This window comes from Grampus griseus (assembly GCF_964374135.1).
Source record: "Grampus griseus genome assembly, chromosome: 2".
Taxonomy (NCBI): domain Eukaryota; kingdom Metazoa; phylum Chordata; class Mammalia; order Artiodactyla; family Delphinidae; genus Grampus; species Grampus griseus.
The window spans coordinates 9,507,041-9,527,938 of record NC_139018.1 but is presented as its reverse complement, the minus strand read 5'-3'; the positions used below and the strand labels follow the sequence as shown (position 1 = coordinate 9,527,938).

At 47.7% G+C, this 20,898-nt stretch overlaps 1 protein-coding gene across 2 annotated transcripts in view; it reads right to left on the bottom strand.

The window, feature by feature from the left end:
• Positions 1-327: 327 nt before the first annotated feature.
• The window catches only part of CLMN (calmin), a gene marked incomplete at its 5' end in the record, with an annotated part of 109,810 nt that continues 89,239 nt past the window's right edge, over positions 328-20,898 (bottom strand). Inside the window, 10 exons of one of the 2 annotated variants that reach the window (XM_082648793.1) lie at positions 328-510; positions 1,980-2,076; positions 2,490-2,560; positions 3,166-3,226; positions 4,598-4,794; positions 7,691-9,286; positions 13,661-13,743; positions 15,725-15,918; positions 17,926-18,116; positions 19,862-19,954. In XM_082648793.1, the coding sequence (XP_082504919.1) occupies positions 346-510; positions 1,980-2,076; positions 2,490-2,560; positions 3,166-3,226; positions 4,598-4,794; positions 7,691-9,286; positions 13,661-13,743; positions 15,725-15,918; positions 17,926-18,116; positions 19,862-19,954 (2,748 nt within the window). In that variant the 3' untranslated portion in view covers positions 328-345. Of the gene's footprint in view, positions 515-1,979; positions 2,077-2,489; positions 2,561-3,165; positions 3,227-4,597; positions 4,795-7,690; positions 9,287-13,660; positions 13,744-15,724; positions 15,919-17,925; positions 18,117-19,861; positions 19,955-20,898 lie in introns of both variants that reach the window. The other variant, XM_082648794.1, reaches the window with a different exon arrangement.

Genomic DNA, 20,898 nt, shown 5'->3' with positions numbered 1-20,898 from the left:
GTCCATCTGGGACCTTAAAAACCAGCGCGTGGGGCGAGCTAAGACCCAGTTATGAGTATTAGTAACAAAGCTTAATACCTGACGGCAAGGCACACAAACAAACCCACCCAAGGATCGGGCCACACACCTGAGTGTTGAGTCCACAGCCAAAGAGAAAAGTGTGCTTAGGACTCACAGGAGAGAAAGGAAACATGAAAAAGGAAAGTGGAGAGAGGGAGTCTAAGTTTCCTCGGAGGTCCTCCACCATCTGCGCAAGCGCCCCATCCAGAACAGGCAATAAAAGGAAGTAAGGAGACTGCCCACCCCTGGCCAGGATCCTGTCTTTTTATTATGCAGACGCACGCATCAGAGTCCGTTGAGGTCCAGCTGGGGGAAGACCAGCAGGCAATAAACCAGGAGCCAGAGGAAGAGGATAAAGTACATCACGTCTGGCTGCTGGACGAACTGCATCAGCGAGTCGCTCTCTGGGCTGTGGGTCTCTTGCGTCCTGGCTTCGCCCGAGCTGTTGGCCTTCCTGCAGGAGGGGAGACACACCAAGGCAGTCACAAGTGGGTCCCCAGCCCAGTGGAGCCCCCTCCCTCCCTGTACTCCAGCCTCACTGCCCAACTGGAGAGCTGAGGGCTTCCCAGTGAGGTGCAGACCCAGGCGGAGGGCTGGGTCCCGGGATGCTTTGAGCTTTTAACCGCACTCAGTTCATCTTCACAGCGCCAAGAGGGAGGAGCTGTTAGCCCCATTCTGCAGACGGGCGTGGAGAGGGGGTGGGAGGGGGGCTTGCTCAAGGCCATACAATGACTGTGATACAGCTGGGACCTGGACCACACCCTTCCAGGATGCTTTCCCTTACACCGCAGTGCCCTTAACACAGAGTTAGAAGCTGACGGCTCTTCGTTCTTCCCTAGGAATAGCGGGGACTTCCTAAGGAATCTGAAGAAAGAATCGGAGGTTCCCTCATGACAGATCATTTAAAAACAGCCATCAGCAACAAAAAGACGCACCTCTGTACCACCAAGGTTTTGTTTTTGTTTTTGGAATCTAACCTTGCAAATAATTACCAGGTTACCAGATTTTGGTCAGATGTATCTTTCTTATTTTAACAGAAGGTAGTGCTAAAGTGACATTTTAGTTTTGCCTGGTGGAGAAAGCCCAGAAGGGGACTGTTGTGGTGGTGACAGGAAAGGGTCAGAAGCCATAATCTGATTGCAGTTGGGCTCGGGGGCCTCTACAGAGGCATTTGTAGCACCTAGAGGGTAAGCTTCTCGGGGTCATTTGGGGCTTCTCAGGGTCATCAGGGTGATGGAGATTATGAGAAGCAAAAACTACCTCCTCCTCCCTAGACCATCTCCTGATACAATGAAAGGCCATGCCAAGAGGGGATTAAACCTTTGCCCTGGTCTGGAAACTGAGCGATTCCCACGCAGATAACAGACAACGGACAGAATTTCTTTCTCCTTCTTAAAACTGTTTTTAGAGAAATTTTAAACTGCATATTTTTATTGCAAGGGTAATAAATGCTCAAAAGCATGGAAAACACGACTGCACTTCTCAACCTTGCGGGCTCAATTTTCAAAGACTCTATCTCATGAAAGCTAAAAGTACTATTTTCCTATCAGGATGTCAAACCTGGTGGAAAACGTGAATTAATATTTCCATTTTACGGCAGGGGAGGGAAACAAATCTTGCCTCTTTTTTTAGTAGCCAGACAGGTGGACTTGTACAGATTACACTCCTGGGTGTTGGGCAATTTTTAGACAAGGTCTTTCCATTCCAATAATCTAAGTCCTTCCAAGCCAATTCAAATCCGTGGCAAATATTTTTTAAAAAATCAATTAAATTAAGTGATTCAATAACTTTAACAGAGACAGGGGCATCTCAGAGTTGTCAGAGTTTTAGATTTCTCTGCCTATGTTCTCAACGGGCGGTGTTACAGCAATTCGACACTTTTAGTCTAGGTCATTTAGTTCTCCAACAGGAAGAAATACTTTCATAGACATCCTGGCATGTTTGCATTCCCTCTTCATGTCTGTTCTGATGTCATAAAACTGTAACATCAGCTCAGTGAGCTTCTGAGTATCGTACCTGCAGTGGCGACACGGAATTAACACAGTTGTCAGGGGCTACAGCGTTCAGAACACACACGGTATCCCGTCCCTACTCTTCTGCCTGGCTCTGCCTCAGAGGGCCAGCTTATACCACCGTGTCATCTAAATACAGCCACAGGCTCATGACCCAGACCTGTCTTTAAACCGAGTCACTTTCTGAACCATGCCCTGCCCATCAACATGCATTCATATCTACCTTTCCCTCCCACACATATTCAATTTCCATTCATTTTTTCCGGAACGGGTATTTTCTTGCATGAGCCCAGACTATATTAATACTGTTATCCAACACAGCCTTGTTGGAGAATAGCCACCCCCAGAAGGTAGGCTGCAAAATTAAAGAAAAAATATCCTTTTAAGCCCCACCAAGCTTGGACTACTGCCACCTACCTGGTTAACATTTGGTTTCTTCTGTCATCCTGATCTGCTGCGTTCCTCAACTGAACATGGCTAAAATGATCCTACAGTGAAATTCATAAACAAAACCCCACAACCCAATTAGTAAAGATGAAATCTCTGAAACAGAAAATGAAATGATTTTAAACATACAAAGTCGAGCATGCCACGATTTTCTCAATCTTGCGAACATCTAGTTCCAAAGTAAAATGACTATACAGTATTCTACGTCATTCCCACGGGCGGACGGAAGGCTCCCCTCCCCCATAACAACCTGAATCAGGGCGAGCTGTGGATCCCAGGGCTTTGGGTCCCAACACATCCACAGCTCAGTGGTTGCGAAGACAAAGCGAACCCTCTGCTTACGTGGCACCTCTGTCTCTGAACGTGATCTTTCTGGATGTGTGTGCAGGGGTGGGGTCTTGGATGCGTTTGTTATGACAAAGATGCCTTTGGGCTTTAAAACCGTCACTTTATTTACATCCCCTATTGCCCAAACTGGACATCTGATTGCGCTATGCCTACTGACAAGGTTTCAATTTGCTTGTCTTCTATCCCAAAGCGTAGCTGTCGCAAGTCAGTAATTTCAAAGCTCTGGGCTGGGGAGGAGGAAGGATGGAAAGGAATTGATTAGCAGGGGCCGGATGAAAGAAGAAATTCACATACTAACCGGTTCCAAAGACCTATTAGCATGTCGTCGAACGTAAATGCTGGAGTCACTGTGACTTGTCCTGCAAAATAAACACACGTTTTGAATTGGCGTCACCAAGAACTTCTTGCTGCCCCCATCCTGAGGCCGCCACATGTGGATTCAGGCAAGCTCTGATTCTGACCTAGTGATGGAAATGAGACATGGTATCCAGTAGACCCACTCGGGGTGGAGTGTGTTTACAAACAGCAGGATGAGGTGAAAGGGACACACTGAGCCCTCGTCAGCAAGAAAAAAAAAAAGAAAACAGTGAGAAAGAATTTCAAATAGAAAGCAGACCACATATTCTTAAAAACCATAGGATTTTGGGGGCAGGAAAGGGTCTCTTTTTCTAAGTGTCCGGAAGTCTTGGGACTCACCAGACGTCCTCTGCAAGCTAAAGTCAGAGCTGGGCGGAGACCTGGGACCCGGACCCTTTGCAGTGCTTCCTGCTGTGCACAGTGCTGCTGACTGCCTAGCTCTTGGGTGGACCACCTCTTTTCCTTTCATACACGAGGAGGCTAATTTTCTGACTATATCTTTGAGGCTGATGTGTTTCTCTGATCTTCCAATAAAGCTGGCTCACTCAGGGCTAAGGCGAAAAGATACCCAGCCAGAGGCCTGGGCTGTCATCCTGGCTCCTGGTTGATTAACTGGCAACTTTGGTCAAATATTTACATCTCTGATCAGTCTTCCTTATCTGTGAAATGGATCATCATTCCTACCCTACCTACTTCATGGAGCTGTTGGGGATACTAACCTACTGCAGGTCAAAGTGGCCCTGTCTTATTGCTCCACAGGAGAAAGAGGTGTTGCATGGGGATGGGCCTGATACAGAGACAGTCATGTTAGTTTCCTCAAGTTTCCACCCTTACTGCCTTGGACCCAAACTCGTGGGTGTAGCGGTCATATTAAAGTCCAGCTTCCATGCGACAGTGATAAATGGTCCCCTCCACGCATATCCAGTGCCTCCCTTCTGATCCTGTAAGATGCTTATAAACGGCTAAGTTTGGTCTCTACCTAGACTGCCCGGAGGTTATCAGGGGCCAGAGACGGCCGGCAGAGTCTCCAAGGCTATTACTTTTCATACCCCACCCCTACCTACGGTTCGGCCACCTCTCTGCTCACTGCCAGTTTCCACCCAAAGCTACGTGGAGCGAGGAGAGAAGGCAAAGTCCAGGTCCTTCTGGTTTTGCCGATTACGGGCAGGTCTGATATTGGTTGGGGGCGGGATGGGGGGGGAGGTCAGTGGGGGACCCCAGGTGTGAAGAATGAGGACTTTGCCTGAATCTGTTTCCCTTGCTGTCCAGCCCCACCCCTGCGTCCCCCATCCAATCAGAAACCAGAAATGGGATGAGTTCAGAGAGTAGCTTCCCAGCTCAGGCTCTGGGGTGAGAAGTTGTTAATAAAATACCTGGAAAGGACTTTGTGGTCACAGGTGTCTTCTTCCAGGTCATCTGAGGAGCGAACAGTTCCGGGTGCTATAAATATTGAACTTTCTACGTGGTCCACGTGTTTTCTTTTTTCCTTTTTTTTACTGCTGATCGGTTCTTCCATTACCTTTTCTTCTAATGGGTTTGCTAAGTTTTCCGAGTTTGGAAACTCCTGGGACTGAAGGATATGACAACCAAACACAAATCAGAATTTTACGCTGAGATGTTGAGTGCGTGACACCACCCGGCAGCGCCCTGCTCCACCTTGACTCCGAGGCCCAGCTAGGGCGCCCCTTCCAATCCTGCCTCTTCCATGGGTTCCTTCCAGCACAGCCCACCATGGAGGAGAAGCCCACCCGAACTGCTGCTCCCCGGGCAGAGTTCCAAATGCTCCAGACTGATGGATCGAAAACAGCATGGGTTTTACAGTCAGGAAGACCTGGTTTCCAATCCTGGCTAAGTCAGCTATCTGACCTTGAGCAACTGACTATCTCTCTGATCCTTGGTTTCCCTGTCTGGCAAATGGGTATAATGATTATCAGCCTCTTCCCACTATACCACAGTGCTTCCTATAAAGGATGTCCCTCACAGTGGACAATGGTTGGACCCTTCACACAACCACCATCCACTTAAACAGAGGAACAAATCCTAGAGGCCAGGTGGGCCAAGGGGTGTGAAGGTGGCTCCTGTGTTTGGAGAGATGAATCTTCACCGTGCTTTTGGCCGAAGGTGTATGGCTGTGCCACCTTTGTAGCATTTATATGATAAGGAATCTTTGACCTCCACCCGCCTCCCCCCCAGGCACTCTGAAACCCACCAGCGATGCTCCCACGTGAATCGAGAAGCGTGAGAATTGCTGGCAGCACCTCTCAAGAATTCTCACAGGGGCTGGAAAAACCTGCTCAACTGGTGTCCCAATAAGAGGATCAGAGTGGCCGCCAGTGCAGCCCAGGAGAACAAAGCTCCTTGCAGACATGAAAACCGCTCTCAGCGATCTGAAAGGCCAGCTGCTCCTCCGTTATCAATGAGCAAATGCTACCTTTTCTGAAAGGTGAGGTGAGGAGAGGACTGACTTTCTTAAAGACTGGAAGTAGAACTTGCCATTTTCTAGTCCAGTTAGAAGATAGTTTTCGCTTTTCTTTTTAAGGAAGGGACAGGTATCGGAGAAATGCTCCACCCCCTGTCATCCTCTCTGTCAGGAGGCAAGTCATCCTGGGCTGCACCCCTTCCCCTCCCCCGCCCCTGCTCACTGACAGGGATCAAGGGTGGGGCTACACTCGGGAGCCAATGGCAAGGTGCGCTTGGGAGCCATGGGCACCTGCTCGTCGTCGGATGCCTCATCTGCGTGCCCACAGGCCACACTCCATCACTGGGGGAGGGGAACTTAGGCGCTCATTGGCCATTCTAAGTCACCCAGAGGGGCAGAAAGGCAACTCAGGCTCTCCCCAATCCCAGTCCCCTTTCTTTTGTTCTAAAAGAGCTTTTTGGCCTGTAATAATCCAGAGAATCACCCCAGTTGCTGTTGTCATCCCCCAACCTGGGGACCCCGAGACCTGATGTCACTGAGGGGCATTTCTCAACCCGCCGGATCTTCTGGTCTCCCACAGGACAAGCCTGCTCTGACAGACAGCAGACAGAGGGCTAGGGGCAGGGGACAGGACGAGGTTCCTTGCCCCTGGGCAGAAGGGGAAGGTGGCAGGCAGGTCTCTCGCACCCATGGAGCCACCCAGCCCTCTTCTCCAGCCGAAGACGGACCGAGAATGGGTGCTCGGCACCAAAGGATAGGTCCGGCCACACGTGGCTTCTGGACTGTTAGTGCCAGAGAACTCTGAGGCCCCCCGGTACTCGGGCAGCTACTCCCCACTGCCTGGAGCGGGCAGACCCATAAATGATGCTACCACTTCTGGCCCATCTAAATCCTAAATGCCTTTTAAGGCGACTCAGATTCCCCTTCTCCTGCAGCCTCCCCAGGGCAAGCACCTTTGGGCCTCCGCTGGGTCCTGCCCTGACTTTCCAGCACCTCAGGGTTTAATTTACCTGCCCTCACCGGATACCCCAAACTGTCACGCAATGCACCTTGTTTCCTGTCAGGCTGACCTCTGGAGCCCAGAGATTAATACACAAACGCTCACTCTCTCCCAGGAGAGAAAATCACAACCCACGAAAGCTGCAGCAGTCCACCAGAGAACCATCGAGAATGTTATCACTATAAATGGGAGAGTGACTGCTCTGCCTGGAGAGGGGCTGGGCAGGCTCCCGGGAGGGGATGCTGTTGGCAATGGGCTTTGAAGATGAGTAAGTGCACGCCAAGCCAAGTGTGGGGAAGGGCGTCCGGATGGGGGGACCAGCTCCAGCAAAGCCCAGAGGCAGGCTGGGAGGCAGGGAGGAGGTGGGCTTCTCCGGAGGGGAGGGCGGGGAGGGGGACCCAGAGGGACATGCAGTCAGGGCTCCCCACACCCTCTCACTGATCACTCTGGGGGGGGCCCCTCTGAAGCTGCTGGGCCAGATGACGTGGAGACACGAGGTGGCAGAGGAGCACGTGCCCAGCTGCCCCGGCTCAGAAGTGCGCGTCCGCCTTGCCCTGTTTACACAACCCACTTCTAACCACATGAGCCGAACAATAGCGCTCAACAAGTAAAAGGCCTTTAAAAATCAAGGCTGGAGTCCAGGGTGAGGTCTGGCTTGGTTTTCTCAGGCTGCCACGGGGTTGGGGGTAAAGTTCACTAAGTGCATGCTAGGTAGAGCCGCGATTGCTACTTAAAATGATTTCTGCTACTGCTAAGCTGGACCCTCAAGCACCGCAAGCATGGCCTCATCTGATCTCCTGGGCAGCCTGCGGGCAGGGCCCAGACTAGGGGAGGCCAGCGAGACACCCAGGGTGCAAAACTGACGACAAGTGTTCCTCTCGGGTGCTAACCCTGACCTTGCCTGAGCCTGAGTGAGCGTCTCCTTAAATTCTGGACCTGGGATGCCTGCGAGGGAAACTGCCTCTCTCTGTTTTATGGAGGAAGAAGCCGAGCTGAGGAGAAGCACAGAATTCCCCACTCGGCGTTCCCGCCCCCGCAGTCAAGTACCTGGTGGCCCTGCACGGGGACACTCTCTGCGCCCTCACTTGGCAGGTGGTCCTCCTGTGGGGACGGGGGGCTGGGTTCCGAGGCTGGGCTGGCATCCTCTGCGACGCTGGCCTGGGGGTGGCCCTTGCCCCGCCCGGCGAAGCTGCAGCTGCTCTGGGAGGCCTCGGCCTCCCCAGCCCCCGCGTCCGGCAGATACCCCTCTGGCTCTTCGAGGTCCACTTCTTCGTTTTTCAAATCCTCCACGCCTTCTGCGTAAGCCTCCAAAACCGCAGCCAGGGGGACCTCATAATGCGGGTAGTAGAAAAGGTCGTGGGGGATGATGGAGATCCTGGAGGGCGGTGGAGACGGCTCGAAATCCAGGCCCTCGTCGCTGGGGCTGCGGAGGGTCTCCAAGCTGCGGCTGCTGTTGGCTGGACTGGAAGGCAACGCTCCCCCAAGGCCCCGTGGGCCCTCGGTTTCCCCTTCCTCCTCACCCCGACGGCGCCGGGGGGACTTGTGCTTGGCCTTTTCACACACTTCTGGCTTTTTATCCACCGGTGCCTCCAAAGAGCCTCGGTCTTCAGGTCCAGGGTCCTTGTGAGGTTCCTGCTGGTTGGGCTTCACGGGGGGCTCATCCAAATCTGTCTTCCTGTGGGCAGATTTACCTCTCCTTTTACGCAACTTCTCAGCACGGTCCTCGGACACCTCTTCCTCGGCAGGTTTTTTCTCATGAGGCGAAGGAACCTCGTGGAAAGCCTGGCTGGTGGAGGGAAAACCTACGAGGTTGCTGCTGAATTTCGAGGCTTTTAATGGTATGCCTTCGAAAGGGTCTTCCTTATCCATAGCTTCGACAGTCAGCAGCTTAACCTCGATCTCCATGGAATCGGCCACAACGGTATCCTCTCCCAGGGATGACGGGGAACGGCCCTCTTCCCCTGGGCCAGCTGCCCTCTCCGACGCCCCATTCCAGGAGGGAGAGGTCTGGGAAGTCGGAGGATGACTGACCTTACCGTCCACTGAAGACACGTCACTGGGGGCCTCACTGGAGGCTGCTTCCAGGATCTCCAGGGCCTCCTGTTTCGGTGTTTCCTCGGCAACCTCAGCCGCCCAGACCTGTCCGTCCTGCTTGGACAACTCCTTGGTCTCTCTTGGGCTTCCTTCGAAGCAAAGGTCTGGACTGTAGAAAGGGTCCCTACTGCAGGAGGCCTCCTCGTAGGTGTCAGCCTCAAAGTGCACAGTTTTCTTGATTGGCAGAGAGGTGGACCTCTGGCTGTCCTTTCTGGATGATAAGATGGAAGATTCTGGAGCCAGCTCGCCGGTGCTGTTGATCTTCCCGCGGACCCCTTGGAGAACCTGGTCAATGATCTCGTGCGTGAACTCAGAGCAGCTGTCTGCCAGCTCCTGGCTGGTAACGCAGGGCTCCTTCACGCCCTCAGGCTTGTCACAGACGAAGACTTTGGAGGGTGGCGGGTGGCTCGTTTCGTGGTTGACGGTGTAGGCACGCTCCCCGTTCTCAGTCAGAAGGAAGACGGTGCTCTCTTGTTCAGAAGGGGTTTCTCTGATGCGAACGAAGGTGGATTCAATAGGGGCTTCTTTGTCGGAATCCGCAAAATCCTCCTGCCAAGAAATACAGGGCAACGTGAAATCAGCAGAGCGTCTAAGTGTCACGCGGCGTCCCCTCTCAAAACACAAACACCAAAGTGGAAAAAGCACTTCAGAAGGAATGGAAGTGTTCTGATGCAGAGGTAGACTGGCAAATGACTACTGTTCCTGCTGAAATGTGAGAACACCAAAGTTTAAAAGAATGTGTTTTTTTTTTAAAGCTATGGCTGCAAAGACATATCAATGAACTGAACTCTGGAGAAGGATGAGCCTTTCCTAAGTGAGCAGAGATTGTCCACGAGTTCATACCTGTGGGCCACTGCCTGGTCTGGGTATGGACAGAGATGAGGAAAGATCAGCTAAATATTTATTGATTGTGTGGGCTGGCGTGAGAGATTGAATCTAGAAGGGGCCCAAACACAACACTAGTTCTCTTCATATACTAATTCTCCCACACAGAGACTTCTGCTAAGTAAGATGCAGCTGAATTATTCACAATAGCCAAGACATGGAAGCAACCTAAGTGTCCACCAACAGAGGAATGGATAAAGAAGATGTGGTGTATACATACACACACACACACACACACACACACACACAAAATGGAATATTACTCAGCCATAAAACAGAATGAAACAACGCCACTGACCACAACACGCATGGACATAGAGATTATCGTACTAAGTGAAGTAAGGCAGATAGACAAAGACAAATATCATATGATATCATTAATACATGGAATCTAAAATATGATACAAATGAGCTTATTTACAAAACAGAAACAGACCCACAGACACAGAAAACAAACTTATGGTTACCAAAGGGGAAAGGCAAGGGAGGGATATATTAGGAGTTTGAGGTAAATATATACACACTACTATATATAAAATAGATAACCAACAAGGACTTATTGTATAGCACAAGGAACTATATTCAATATCTTGTAATAATCCATAATGGCAAAGAACATGAAAAAGAATCTATGTACGTAACTGGATCACTCTGCTGTACTCCAGAAACTAACATAACATTGTAAATCAACTACACTTCAGTTAGAAACAAAAAGATGCAGCAGCTGAGAGCAGGGCTGAAAAGCAGAGAGCAATCTTGGTGGTACTGCAGAGCCTGGCTCCCAATGCACTGGTAGGGAGGGTGGACTGACCTCATTATACAATTACTTGAAACTGGAGGGCTGAAATTAAATAAAACTTCAACAGAGCCTTTATCAGCTCCTGAGAAGGTCAAAATGATCAGCTCCTCATTATAGGTCCTTGTTTGGGAAAGGGCTATATTCTCTGGGGGAAAAATGTCATCTACCTCAACTGTACTGCTCCTTTATACACCAGATTTGGCATAAAATAAAAAAAAATTTAAGTCACAAATAAGCAAGAGAAGAGACCCATAATCAGGAGAAACAACAGTCATTAGAAGTAGACCCAAAGATAACTGGGGGTTAGAACTAGTAAATAAAGAGTCTAAAATAACTGCTTAACCTATACTACAAGAAATACAAAGGTTTTTCTTCAGGCTGAAGGAAAGGATCACAGATGAAAGCCTGGAGCTGAAGGGGGGAATGAAAAGTACCTGAGATGGTAATGTATGGCCAATATAAAAGACTATTTAAAAAGTTTTCTTAAAAAGTCTCCTGTTTAAAGCACAAATAATAACAAAGCATTGAGGATTAAAACATATGCAGAAGAAAGTCAGTGGCAATAACAGCACAAAGGGATGGAGAAGAGGTGAGTGGAATGACATAGTTGCATATATAAAAATATATAAATATGCGTTTTATTTCATGTTGTATTATAGTAATCCAAAGCAGACTGAGTTATGTTCAAGATGAATATTACAACCCCTAGTTTGAAAACTACTAAAAAGATAAAACAAGGAGATGTTGTTTTAAAGCAACAGAGGAGATAAAGTGGAAACCAAAAAAGTAATTGAATAATCAGAAAAAAAGTTAGAAAGGAAGGACAAAGGAACATAGAACAGATAGGACCAATAAAAAACAACAATCAAGATGGTAGATTACGTGAAGTAAATGGTAAAAAAATACACTAATAAAATGACACACTAATTCTTGTCAGAATGGATGAAAAACAAGACCCAACTCTGTACTATTTGCAAGGGACGTGCTTTAAACATAAGCATACTCTGGAAGGAGAAAGATGGAAAAAGATATATCACACAAACACTAATCATAAGAAAGTTGGTATGGCTATATTCCTGTCAGACCAAGGACACTCCAAGACAAAATAAAATAAAAATAAAATGATGATGTCGTCAGGAAGAGACAACAGTCCTAACCGTGTATACATGTGTGGCAGAGCTTCCACATACATAAAGCAAAAGCTGACAGAAGTAAGAAGCGCAACCAATCCACAATCGTAAGTCAGAGATTTTTAACTTTTCTCCCTCACACTCATTGATAGGAAAAGCAAAAAAAAAGAGTCAGTCTGTCCACAGGATATTAGAACAGCATATTAACCAACTCAACCTAATTGATATTTAAAGACTGCCAACACTTTCACTGCACAAGACACATTCTTTGCAAGTGCATATGGTATGTTTACCCAAATAAGCCATATGTCGGGCCATAAAGCCAGGCACAGTGTCTGGTATGCGGTCAGGGCTTAATGAATGTTTACTGAAATGTACTAAACTCAGCTGAATTGTTAAGCTTAAAAAAAACAGCGGTTTGATGGGAGTCTAGATTAGCTGGGATGGCTCATCTTATTCCCCTGGGGATGTAAATGGACTGTTCTGTGGTGATGCACTGTGTTCCATGAGTCAAGATGACCTACCCCAGGTATCATATCTTGTTGAACCTCTCTTGCCCCAGCCCTAGTCTCTGACCCCAGCACTGGGGAGATCCAAGTGTCAGATCTGCTGAATCCCGGCCGTGACCTTGACTCACACAAATATCATAAATTTTAGTTAATTTTAAACTCTGCCTACAGCTTAAGAGCTCAGGGCTAATAAAAGCCCTGGTGCCTAGTATTTCAGAATTCAGTAATGGCCTATGAAGATTAAATGGCAAAATAATATCACCACCATTTTCTGGGCATCAACTGCTGTGCCACGCACAGGAGTAAGTACTTTCTGTATCTATTTATTCTTCACGTAACTCTGAAACGTGGGTCATCTTTCCATTTTACAGATGGCATCTCATACGGACATGTATCAGAGAGGTTACGAAAGCGGCTCAAGGTCACACAGCTTCAAGTGGAAGAACTGACATTCCAGCCCTGGAATGCCTGCTTCTAAAGTGCCCTGGAAAGTGATCTGTGGGCCAGAAACAGACGGGAAACACACACATAGGTAGGGACTGGAATGAGAGCCACATCCTGGGGAAGACCCAGTCTGGCTCTTCTGAGCTATGCAAAATGGGGTCTCAGTTTCAGCCTATGTTGTAAGGAATCTAAAAGCCTGAACTTTGCAACCACAGAGAACTGGGATCAAACCCCAGCTCTGCACTTGGTAGCTGGGCAACCCTGGAGAGCTCTTTAAGCCTCTGAGAGTATCTGTTTTCTCTTCTACAAAGTGAAAATAATGATACCAAGTCAAGTGGAATCGCAGAGGTGGCAGTCAGCCCAGAGACACAAGGGATGGTTACCTGACAAGCCTCCAGCTAAAAGAGCGGCCCATTCTCCCTGCAAGTATTAGCTCTTCATGCTTTTTTCTTTTCTGTCTAGTACGTCTAACTACCTGAAATGATGACATGTTTGCGGACTTGTCAACTGTTTCCTCTATTAGAACAAAGCTACAAAAGGTCAGGGACCTCATCCATCTTGCTTATCGCTAAGTTCCCCTGAGCCAGCGGTAGGTGTTCAGCAGATCTCCAATACATTCAATAAAGGACTGTTGTTATCCTGGTGATCACTGTTATTATCATCTTGGGCTTATGCACGGGTTGGCTGGAGGTTCAACAGAGCCATGACAACTTCTAAAAGGTCTGATTCTGCTCCAAACACTCTGTCAGCAAGTCTACTCAGATTCTGAAAATAAAAAGGCATGCTTTTGAATGGTCATTGTCTATGAGAATTTCTCACATTCTGATAAAATCTGGTAGACTGCTGAAAGGTTCCACCTGGCATCTAGAAAATCAAGTGGCTGATTCATATTACAGGTGGGCATCTCTTCTAATCTTAATAAAGTTTGGGATGGGAAGAGGTCTGTAAGAGGTGTGCCTAGCTTCCCACTCTGCTTTTAAATGTCATACACGTTATCTATGATTTTGAAATGAGTAAGCGGCAAAGCACTTGAGATCGAGTTTTGATCCTTACGGCTGTCACACAGAACAACACAGCCCGAGCCCCGAGCTCCATGGGATGGCCAGCTGATGGAAGTGTATGGTTTCTGAATTATAGGTAAGGAAAACAGACATACGGCTTCCAACTCCGGGAAATGTTCTAGAAACTGAGCCACGTAAGTCACGATGGACTGCTCATCTGGCGTGTCAACCATGATGTCTGTTAAGAGAGACACAGGAGTTAGAAGGACACGCAAAACACGGTTTTTATTTTATTGATTTAAACCATTTTTAATTAAAAAATTGTTTTCCAGCTTTATTGAGGTATAATTGACAAATGAAAATTGTATCTATTTAAAGTGTACAGCATGATGGTTTGACATACATATACATCGTGAAATAATTCCCACAAGCAAGTTAATTCACACATCCGTCACCTCACAGTTACCTTTTTTGTTTTTTGGGTTTTTTTGGTGTGCTGAGAAACCTTAAGATCTACCCTCTTAGCAAATTTCTAGTACACAATACAGTACTATTAGCTATAGTCACCATACTGTATGTTAGACTCCCCAGAACTTATTCATCTTATAACTGAAAGTTTGTACATTTCCCTACTTTTCCCACCCCACCCCCAACCCCAGCCCCTGGTAACCACCCTTATACTCTCTGGTTCTATGAGTTTGGCTTTTTCAGATTCCACGTATAAGTGAGATCATGTAGTATTTGTCTTTCTGTGCCTGGCTTACTTCACTCAGCATAATGTCCTCCAGGTTCATTTGTGCTGTGGTAAATGGCAGGAGTTCTTTCTTTTTCATGGCTGAATAATATTCCATTGTACATACACACAGCATTTTCTTTATCTCTTCATCCACTGATGGACGCGTCAGTTGTTACCATGCTTTGCCTATTGTGAATAATGCTGCAGTGAACACTGGTGTGCAGATATTTCTCCAAGATTGCAATTTCATTTCCTTTGTTTTTGTTTTGTTTGTTTTGGGGGGGCTTTTTTTGTTTTGGGGTGTTTTTGGTCATGCAGTGTGCCTTGTGGGATCTTAGTTCCCTGACCAGGGATCAAACTCAGGCCCACAGCAGTGAAAGCCCTGAGTCTTAACCACTAGACTGCCAGGGAATTCCTGAGGTGGTTGGTTTATTTTTGTTGTTTTTTTAAATTTCATTTCCTTTGGATATATATTCAGTAGAGAGTTTGCTGGATCACATGATTGTCTATTTTTAATTTTTTGAGGAACCTCCATACAGTTTTCCATAAGAGCTGCACCAATTTACATTCCCACCAACAAGAACACGTGGTTTTTACATGGGATCTTGGGATGCTTGATGGCGAAGGATCCCACAGACCAGGGAGGTATTTTCTCTTTATTGTACACTTCAGGAAGTCTAGGCCCAGAGAAGGGGAATGATTTGAGTGAAGGCTCACACGTGGCTGATGAGCAGAGAAGGTGGAATGAAGACTCCAGCTCTCCTTGCACCCAAGATTCTGTTGTTCCCTACTGTCTTAGTCCCCCCCTGCCAGCAGCCAGCTCACTGCCTGCCCCATCAGCGAGTCTGTTGAGCTGGGACCCTCACTCACTGCCAGAGGTAGTCCTAAGTTAGCCTAATCCACATGGAAGGCGATTTGACAGAGATAACCAAGTGCCCTAAAAAGGTGTGTACTTTCTAGCTGTGTCATTCATTCCGCTGTTGGGACCTGGTCCTGGAGGAAATAATCTGAGATGCACACTGAGCTTTAACCAATAAGATGTTCATTGCAGCGTTATATATAAACATGACTATTCTGAAACAACCTCGATGTCCACCGGTAGTAAAGAGCTAAGTAAATTTTGGTGCACCCACTGAATGGACCATTATGCGGCCAATAAAAATATGTAATGAGGACCTCCTATCAGCATACTTATGTCACAATTATAACATTAGGTTTAAAAAAAGTAGGATACAAAACCATACATACACTGAATGATCCCAATTAGGTAAAAAAATTGTAATTAGATGTAAGGAAAAATACTGGGAAAATGATCTCAGTGGCAGGAATACAGGAGATATAAAACTGACTTCATTAGATATTTCTGTATTCTCCAGGTTGGACAGCAGATGTTACATATGTAAAAAAAAAAAATATATATATATATATATATATATATATATGTATATTACAAAGAAAGAGAAAGAGAGAGAACCACATCTACCTTCTGGCTCCAGGAGCCTGGGGATGTGAAGGGCGTCGTGAGCGATGCTGAAAGCCTTCTCTAGATTTTCCCGCATGGAGTCTTCTAGCGCCTGCTTCATGTCGACCAGGCTAGGGTCGATGGCCTTGATCACTGCCAGGAAAGCCAGCCCGCTTCTCCAGCTGCCTGCAAAGTCCTGCACCGCCACGCCATACCTGAGGAAAAGGAGCCGCCTCAGCGCAGGTCAGTAAGCAGCCTCGGGGATGCCTCGCTGGCCTCTGAGCGGGGCTGGGAGCTGCTGACCTGGGGAGGCCAAGATGCCCCAAGCCCTGAGGATGGGGAGAGCTGCACTGAACCGTTGGTATTTCCATTTCCAGACAAACAGGATAGGAAGGTGTCCATCACACGAGGAGACAGAATAGAACCCTGTGTTTCCCAATTCCCAGATATATACATATTTATACACACATATATATAAAGGAGTCATTTTATACACTGTTCCTTTTATCAGTGATGTTCAAAATGCAGCAAACATAGATGTGTTGTGTAAAAAAATGGAGCCAGAAAGACACAAGTTCACACTCCGGCTGCCCCACTGTGCTTCCAGTGCTGTGGCCTGGAGTCACACACCTTCTAAGCCTCAAACTCATTCATAAAACAGGGCAGCTGTCATGGGCAAGTATTAGGTTGGATCCCCCAAAATGGCCACGTCACGTGGACAATCTAACGTGCAATGCAGATGGCACGTGAAAGCCACTCACTAAGGGACAGCTAACGTCATGATTAATATAAATAAAATCAGAACATTAAAAGTGACAAAGATAGATAATCCTGCCAGGCACTCATTTCCTTTGGACTCCATCCCTTGAGACCATATCCGCCCCCGTCAGTCTCTCAACTGTGATCCCTGAACTCTCTTTAAAAAAAAATCCTGGGGCTTCCCTGGTGGCGCAGTGGTTGAGAGTCCGCCTGCCAATGCAGGGGACATGGGATCGTGCCCCGGTCTGGGAAGATTCCACATGCCGCGGAGCGGCTGGGCCCGTGAGCCATGGTTGCTGAGCCTGAGCAACGGGAGAGGCCAAAACAGTGAGAGGCCCGTGTACCGCAAAAAAAAAAAAAAAAAAAATGCTGTTATTTATCATTTGAGATTCATAAGAAGTTGCAACAGCAGTACAAAGGGCCCCTGTAGACCCTTCACCCAGCTTCTTTCAACGGCAGCATCCTACGTTACCGGCGTGTGTTATCAGAACCGGGACACCGACGTGGGTACAGGGCTATTAAGACCACAGACCGAATTAGGATTTCACTGGCTTCAGTGTCGCGGGGATGGTATAAGCGCCATGACACTTTGTCACAAGCACCCATTCCTGTGACCGGTGCCGCAATGGCGGTACAGATGTTCTACTCCCTGCAAAGGCCCTTCCTCTCTGTTACAGCCACCCTAACTCCTGGCAATGAGCTCACTTGATTTATTTTAAAATAAATTTTAAAATAAATAAAATAAATTTATTTGAAAACACCATTTACTGGTTGCTCACATTAATCAACTCTATCACGCTTAACCCCTTAATCAAAACCCCAAAGACCCAACTTCTCTCTCATCTTTTATTTCCATGCACTGGGGAGCCAGGGTCCGCCGCTGAGCACATACTAAGTGCTGGTACTCTGCAAGGTGCTTTCACAGGGTTTATTTCATTTAACCCCAACTCTCCCATAAGGGGGTGAATGGTAAGTCACCATCTTACAGATGCAGCTTAGAAAGGTGAGAGATTCACCAGGCTCTCCCCAGTCTGGAAGGGGTTAAACAGAAGGCCAGGAACTTGGTTCCAGTTCACCTGTCTCAGTTTTGGAAGGGCCAGACCTGACTCTGACAGGTTGCAGCCTTTATTGTTCCTCGTTTTTAAGTAGGTACAGACTCTGAAAGATACCCAGAAGCTTAATAATAAATGTCCATGTTATTAGGATCCAAGGGCCATCCCCACATTGGGATTTAAAGTGTTGAAGGCCCCTGGGATTTCTATTCTATCATCAGCTTTCTGCAAACCAAACACGGGGTGAGTACAGTTTTGTGCGCAGAAACAGAAACTGACAGGATGCCTTTTCTGAGAGTCTACGGGAAGCGCCAGGCACATAACTGAGTACATGGTGATGCTCTTTTTCTTAGCCCTCCTCCCCCTGCCTGGCAGAGCACGGGGGGCTGGGGCACAGGGCGTGTGGCTTACTTCCTTGTTTTCCTCTGCACCCATGTCAACAGTGTCCTGATGGCCCTCCTCTGGTCTTTCACCGATATCACCGCACTCCTCTCTGCAGTGGGCGTGGGTGGGAAGGAGGAGTCTGAGTCTGTGCCCCCCGAGCCGGGTGACAGGCTGGAAGATGGAGAATTTCTGCTGAGGTTGCCGGTGAGTTCTTTAATCTGGAAGGAAAACGGCGTTTCAGATCCCGGAGGCAGACCCAGCACGGTCCCTCGTGGACCCCGGCTGGAGGGACCAGCTTGTGCAGAACTGGTTCTCCAGATCGGGAGAAACCCCTTCCTGAGGGTCGTGTGTCAGGGGTCAGGGGTCAGTACTCATGATGGCCTGGCTGTTTCTTGTGGCTTGTGGTGCGTGCAGTGATGCTTTGCAGGGAAAATCATCTCTTCCTGGAGTCTCTTTAGCTCTGGCCAGAGGCTGCAGATGAGGTCTTCCTGACCTGACTTCACCTACCCCTACCCCATCCTTTCATGGCCATCGCTCCCAGAGTGCATCATGCTGTTTCAAGCCCCACCGCCTGTGCTCACCCAGGTCCTGCTGCCTGGATGTCCCTCCCTTCCAACACTGAACTCCTGGCTACTCAAAATGTGCTCTTACCATGGGGTGCCTGTGAGAAATGCAGAACCCCAGGCCCCGCCCCAGACCTACGAAATCAGACTCTGCATTTCAACACCACCCCCATACCAGGTGACTGGTATGCACAATAAAGTCTGAGAGGCACTTGTCTAGCGAACTCCTCATCCTTTAAAACCCTGCTCTGTTGTCACTTTATCCAGGAAGTTTTCCCCTCCCCCCTTCCCCCTCTGAGATAGCTGCCCCAGCTTGGAGCTTTCACACTCTGCTCATATACTGATCATGGCCTGCACCACAGAATTCTATAATAGGGGACTGACCTGTCTGAGAGACCAGAAAGTCACGAGAGCAAGACTTTGTATGCTCAGAGCCTGGCACATGGGAGAAGCTCACTAGACATTTACCAAATAAATGAATGACGATCCAGAGTGGAGTTAAGGACTTTTTACACATTTCAGGACGTTTCCAGTCTATCAGGGAGTTGAAGAACAGACATCAGTAACTGAAGCCTGTATGTGACACTGTACAATTGACAAAGGGCTTTCCCACGTAGCATCTCTTGATGCCCACCACATATTTGGACCACTGCTACCATTTCACAGATGTGGAAACTGAGGCTCAGAGGGAGCCTTTGGTTTTATAAGTTCAGGGCTATTGTCTCCAAGCCTTGTTTGAGCTCATTCTTCTCTGAAATGTAAGCATAAGCCTCTGTGCAGATCACTTTTACGCTTGGGAGACCCATTAAGCCACGAGCCATTATCTTCTATTTCAAAAGAGGGGGATTTTAGAAGATAAAACATCAACTCACTCCCTCCTACTCGGGGAAAAGAACTTGAGCACAATTTGAAATATCCCCTTCATACTCCAGCCACAGACCCTGTCCTTGCTCTATAAAATCTGCATTTCCAGATAGAGACTGAGGGTGCTAAGGATGGAAAAACAAGGTCTTTCCTGTCACACACACCTCTTCCTAGAGCTATCTTTGTACAGGCTCTTTAACCGTCTCTGATAAACACAAGTCATTTTAGGAAAGTAACTCTCCCAAGTTCAATTTTTGGTTGGAAGTATCCCCCAGCCGTTGTGACACTTTAGAACAAAATTACTTTTCGAAGTAAATAGGTAACTCTTCAAGTACCAAGAGGAGAACAGAGCTCACATCACTTTTAGAATCACAGGAATTCAAAACCTTTAGCACCCAGGTTCTTCTAGTTCTTTCCCAGGAAACAGAAAAGTCAAAATCTGTTAGAAACGAAATCTCACTGTCTCCCTCCATCCAGCTCCACTCTTGTGTTGCTGGAGATCATTACCGTGTGTTATAGGAAAGAAATGATTTTACCTGGAAGAAGAGGATGATGTTCCAAATCAGCCCAAGAACCAAAGAGGGGTTGCCATCTGCTATTTCTGCCGCGTCGATGCTGACCAGTTTCACCTGGAGAGAAGCAATTTATAAGCTTAACCAGAGTGTCCAAACAGGATGCAACATGTTATTTTCTGATGTTGTCGTCGTGGGCCTGTTTCTCTTTCTCACCTGTGCTGTTCGGTGCTGCCCCAGGCCACCTCTCGGGGACCCCAACGTGCAAAAGTGTACGTACGTGTGTCTGATAAACACATGCATAGTACGTCGCATGCGCAGACACTATTCTAAGCTCCTTACAAGTATTCATCCTCACAACAACCCCACGTCACAGATTCTTCTAGTATCTCTATATTTCCGGTAAAGAAATTCCAGAGCAGTCAATGTAACGTGCCCAGGACACACAGCTAGTAAGAAAGTCATCCTTTTCCAAGAACAGATGGTAAATGCCCAAGGGCGGTCTGTGTACTACACTAACACCACCAAACCTCCAGATTTAACACGTCTTTGGACAAACACAGAGCACTGACATCAGCGATCAAGGATCACGGACAGCAAAGACAATTATCCGTTACTGATTAGAAATAGTGTGTGGGGATAAGGCTGCTACCCAGCGTTTCTGCATCTTTCTGCAACAACCCGCAACAAAATACCCTACTGACTGGTTCAGATGGGCATATCTGAGAAACCCTTAAGAGATTACGTTATTTATTTAACTATGTTCTGACCACAGGATGATTGCCCTTGGTGAATGCCTGAGGCACTGGTTTTCAAAGTGTGGTCCCTGGACCAGCAGCATGTTGTCACCTGGGAACTCCTTAGAAACGCAAATTCTCCTGCAGACCAACTGAATCAGAAACCCTGGGAAGGGCCACAACCTGCATTTTAAATATTCTATTCTATTTGATCTGATTCGATCGAGCCTAGTGACTCCATCATTCTTTTTTTTTTTTTTGGCGGTACACGGGCCTCTCACTGTTGTGGCCTCTCGCGTTGCAGAGCACAGGCTCCGGATGCGC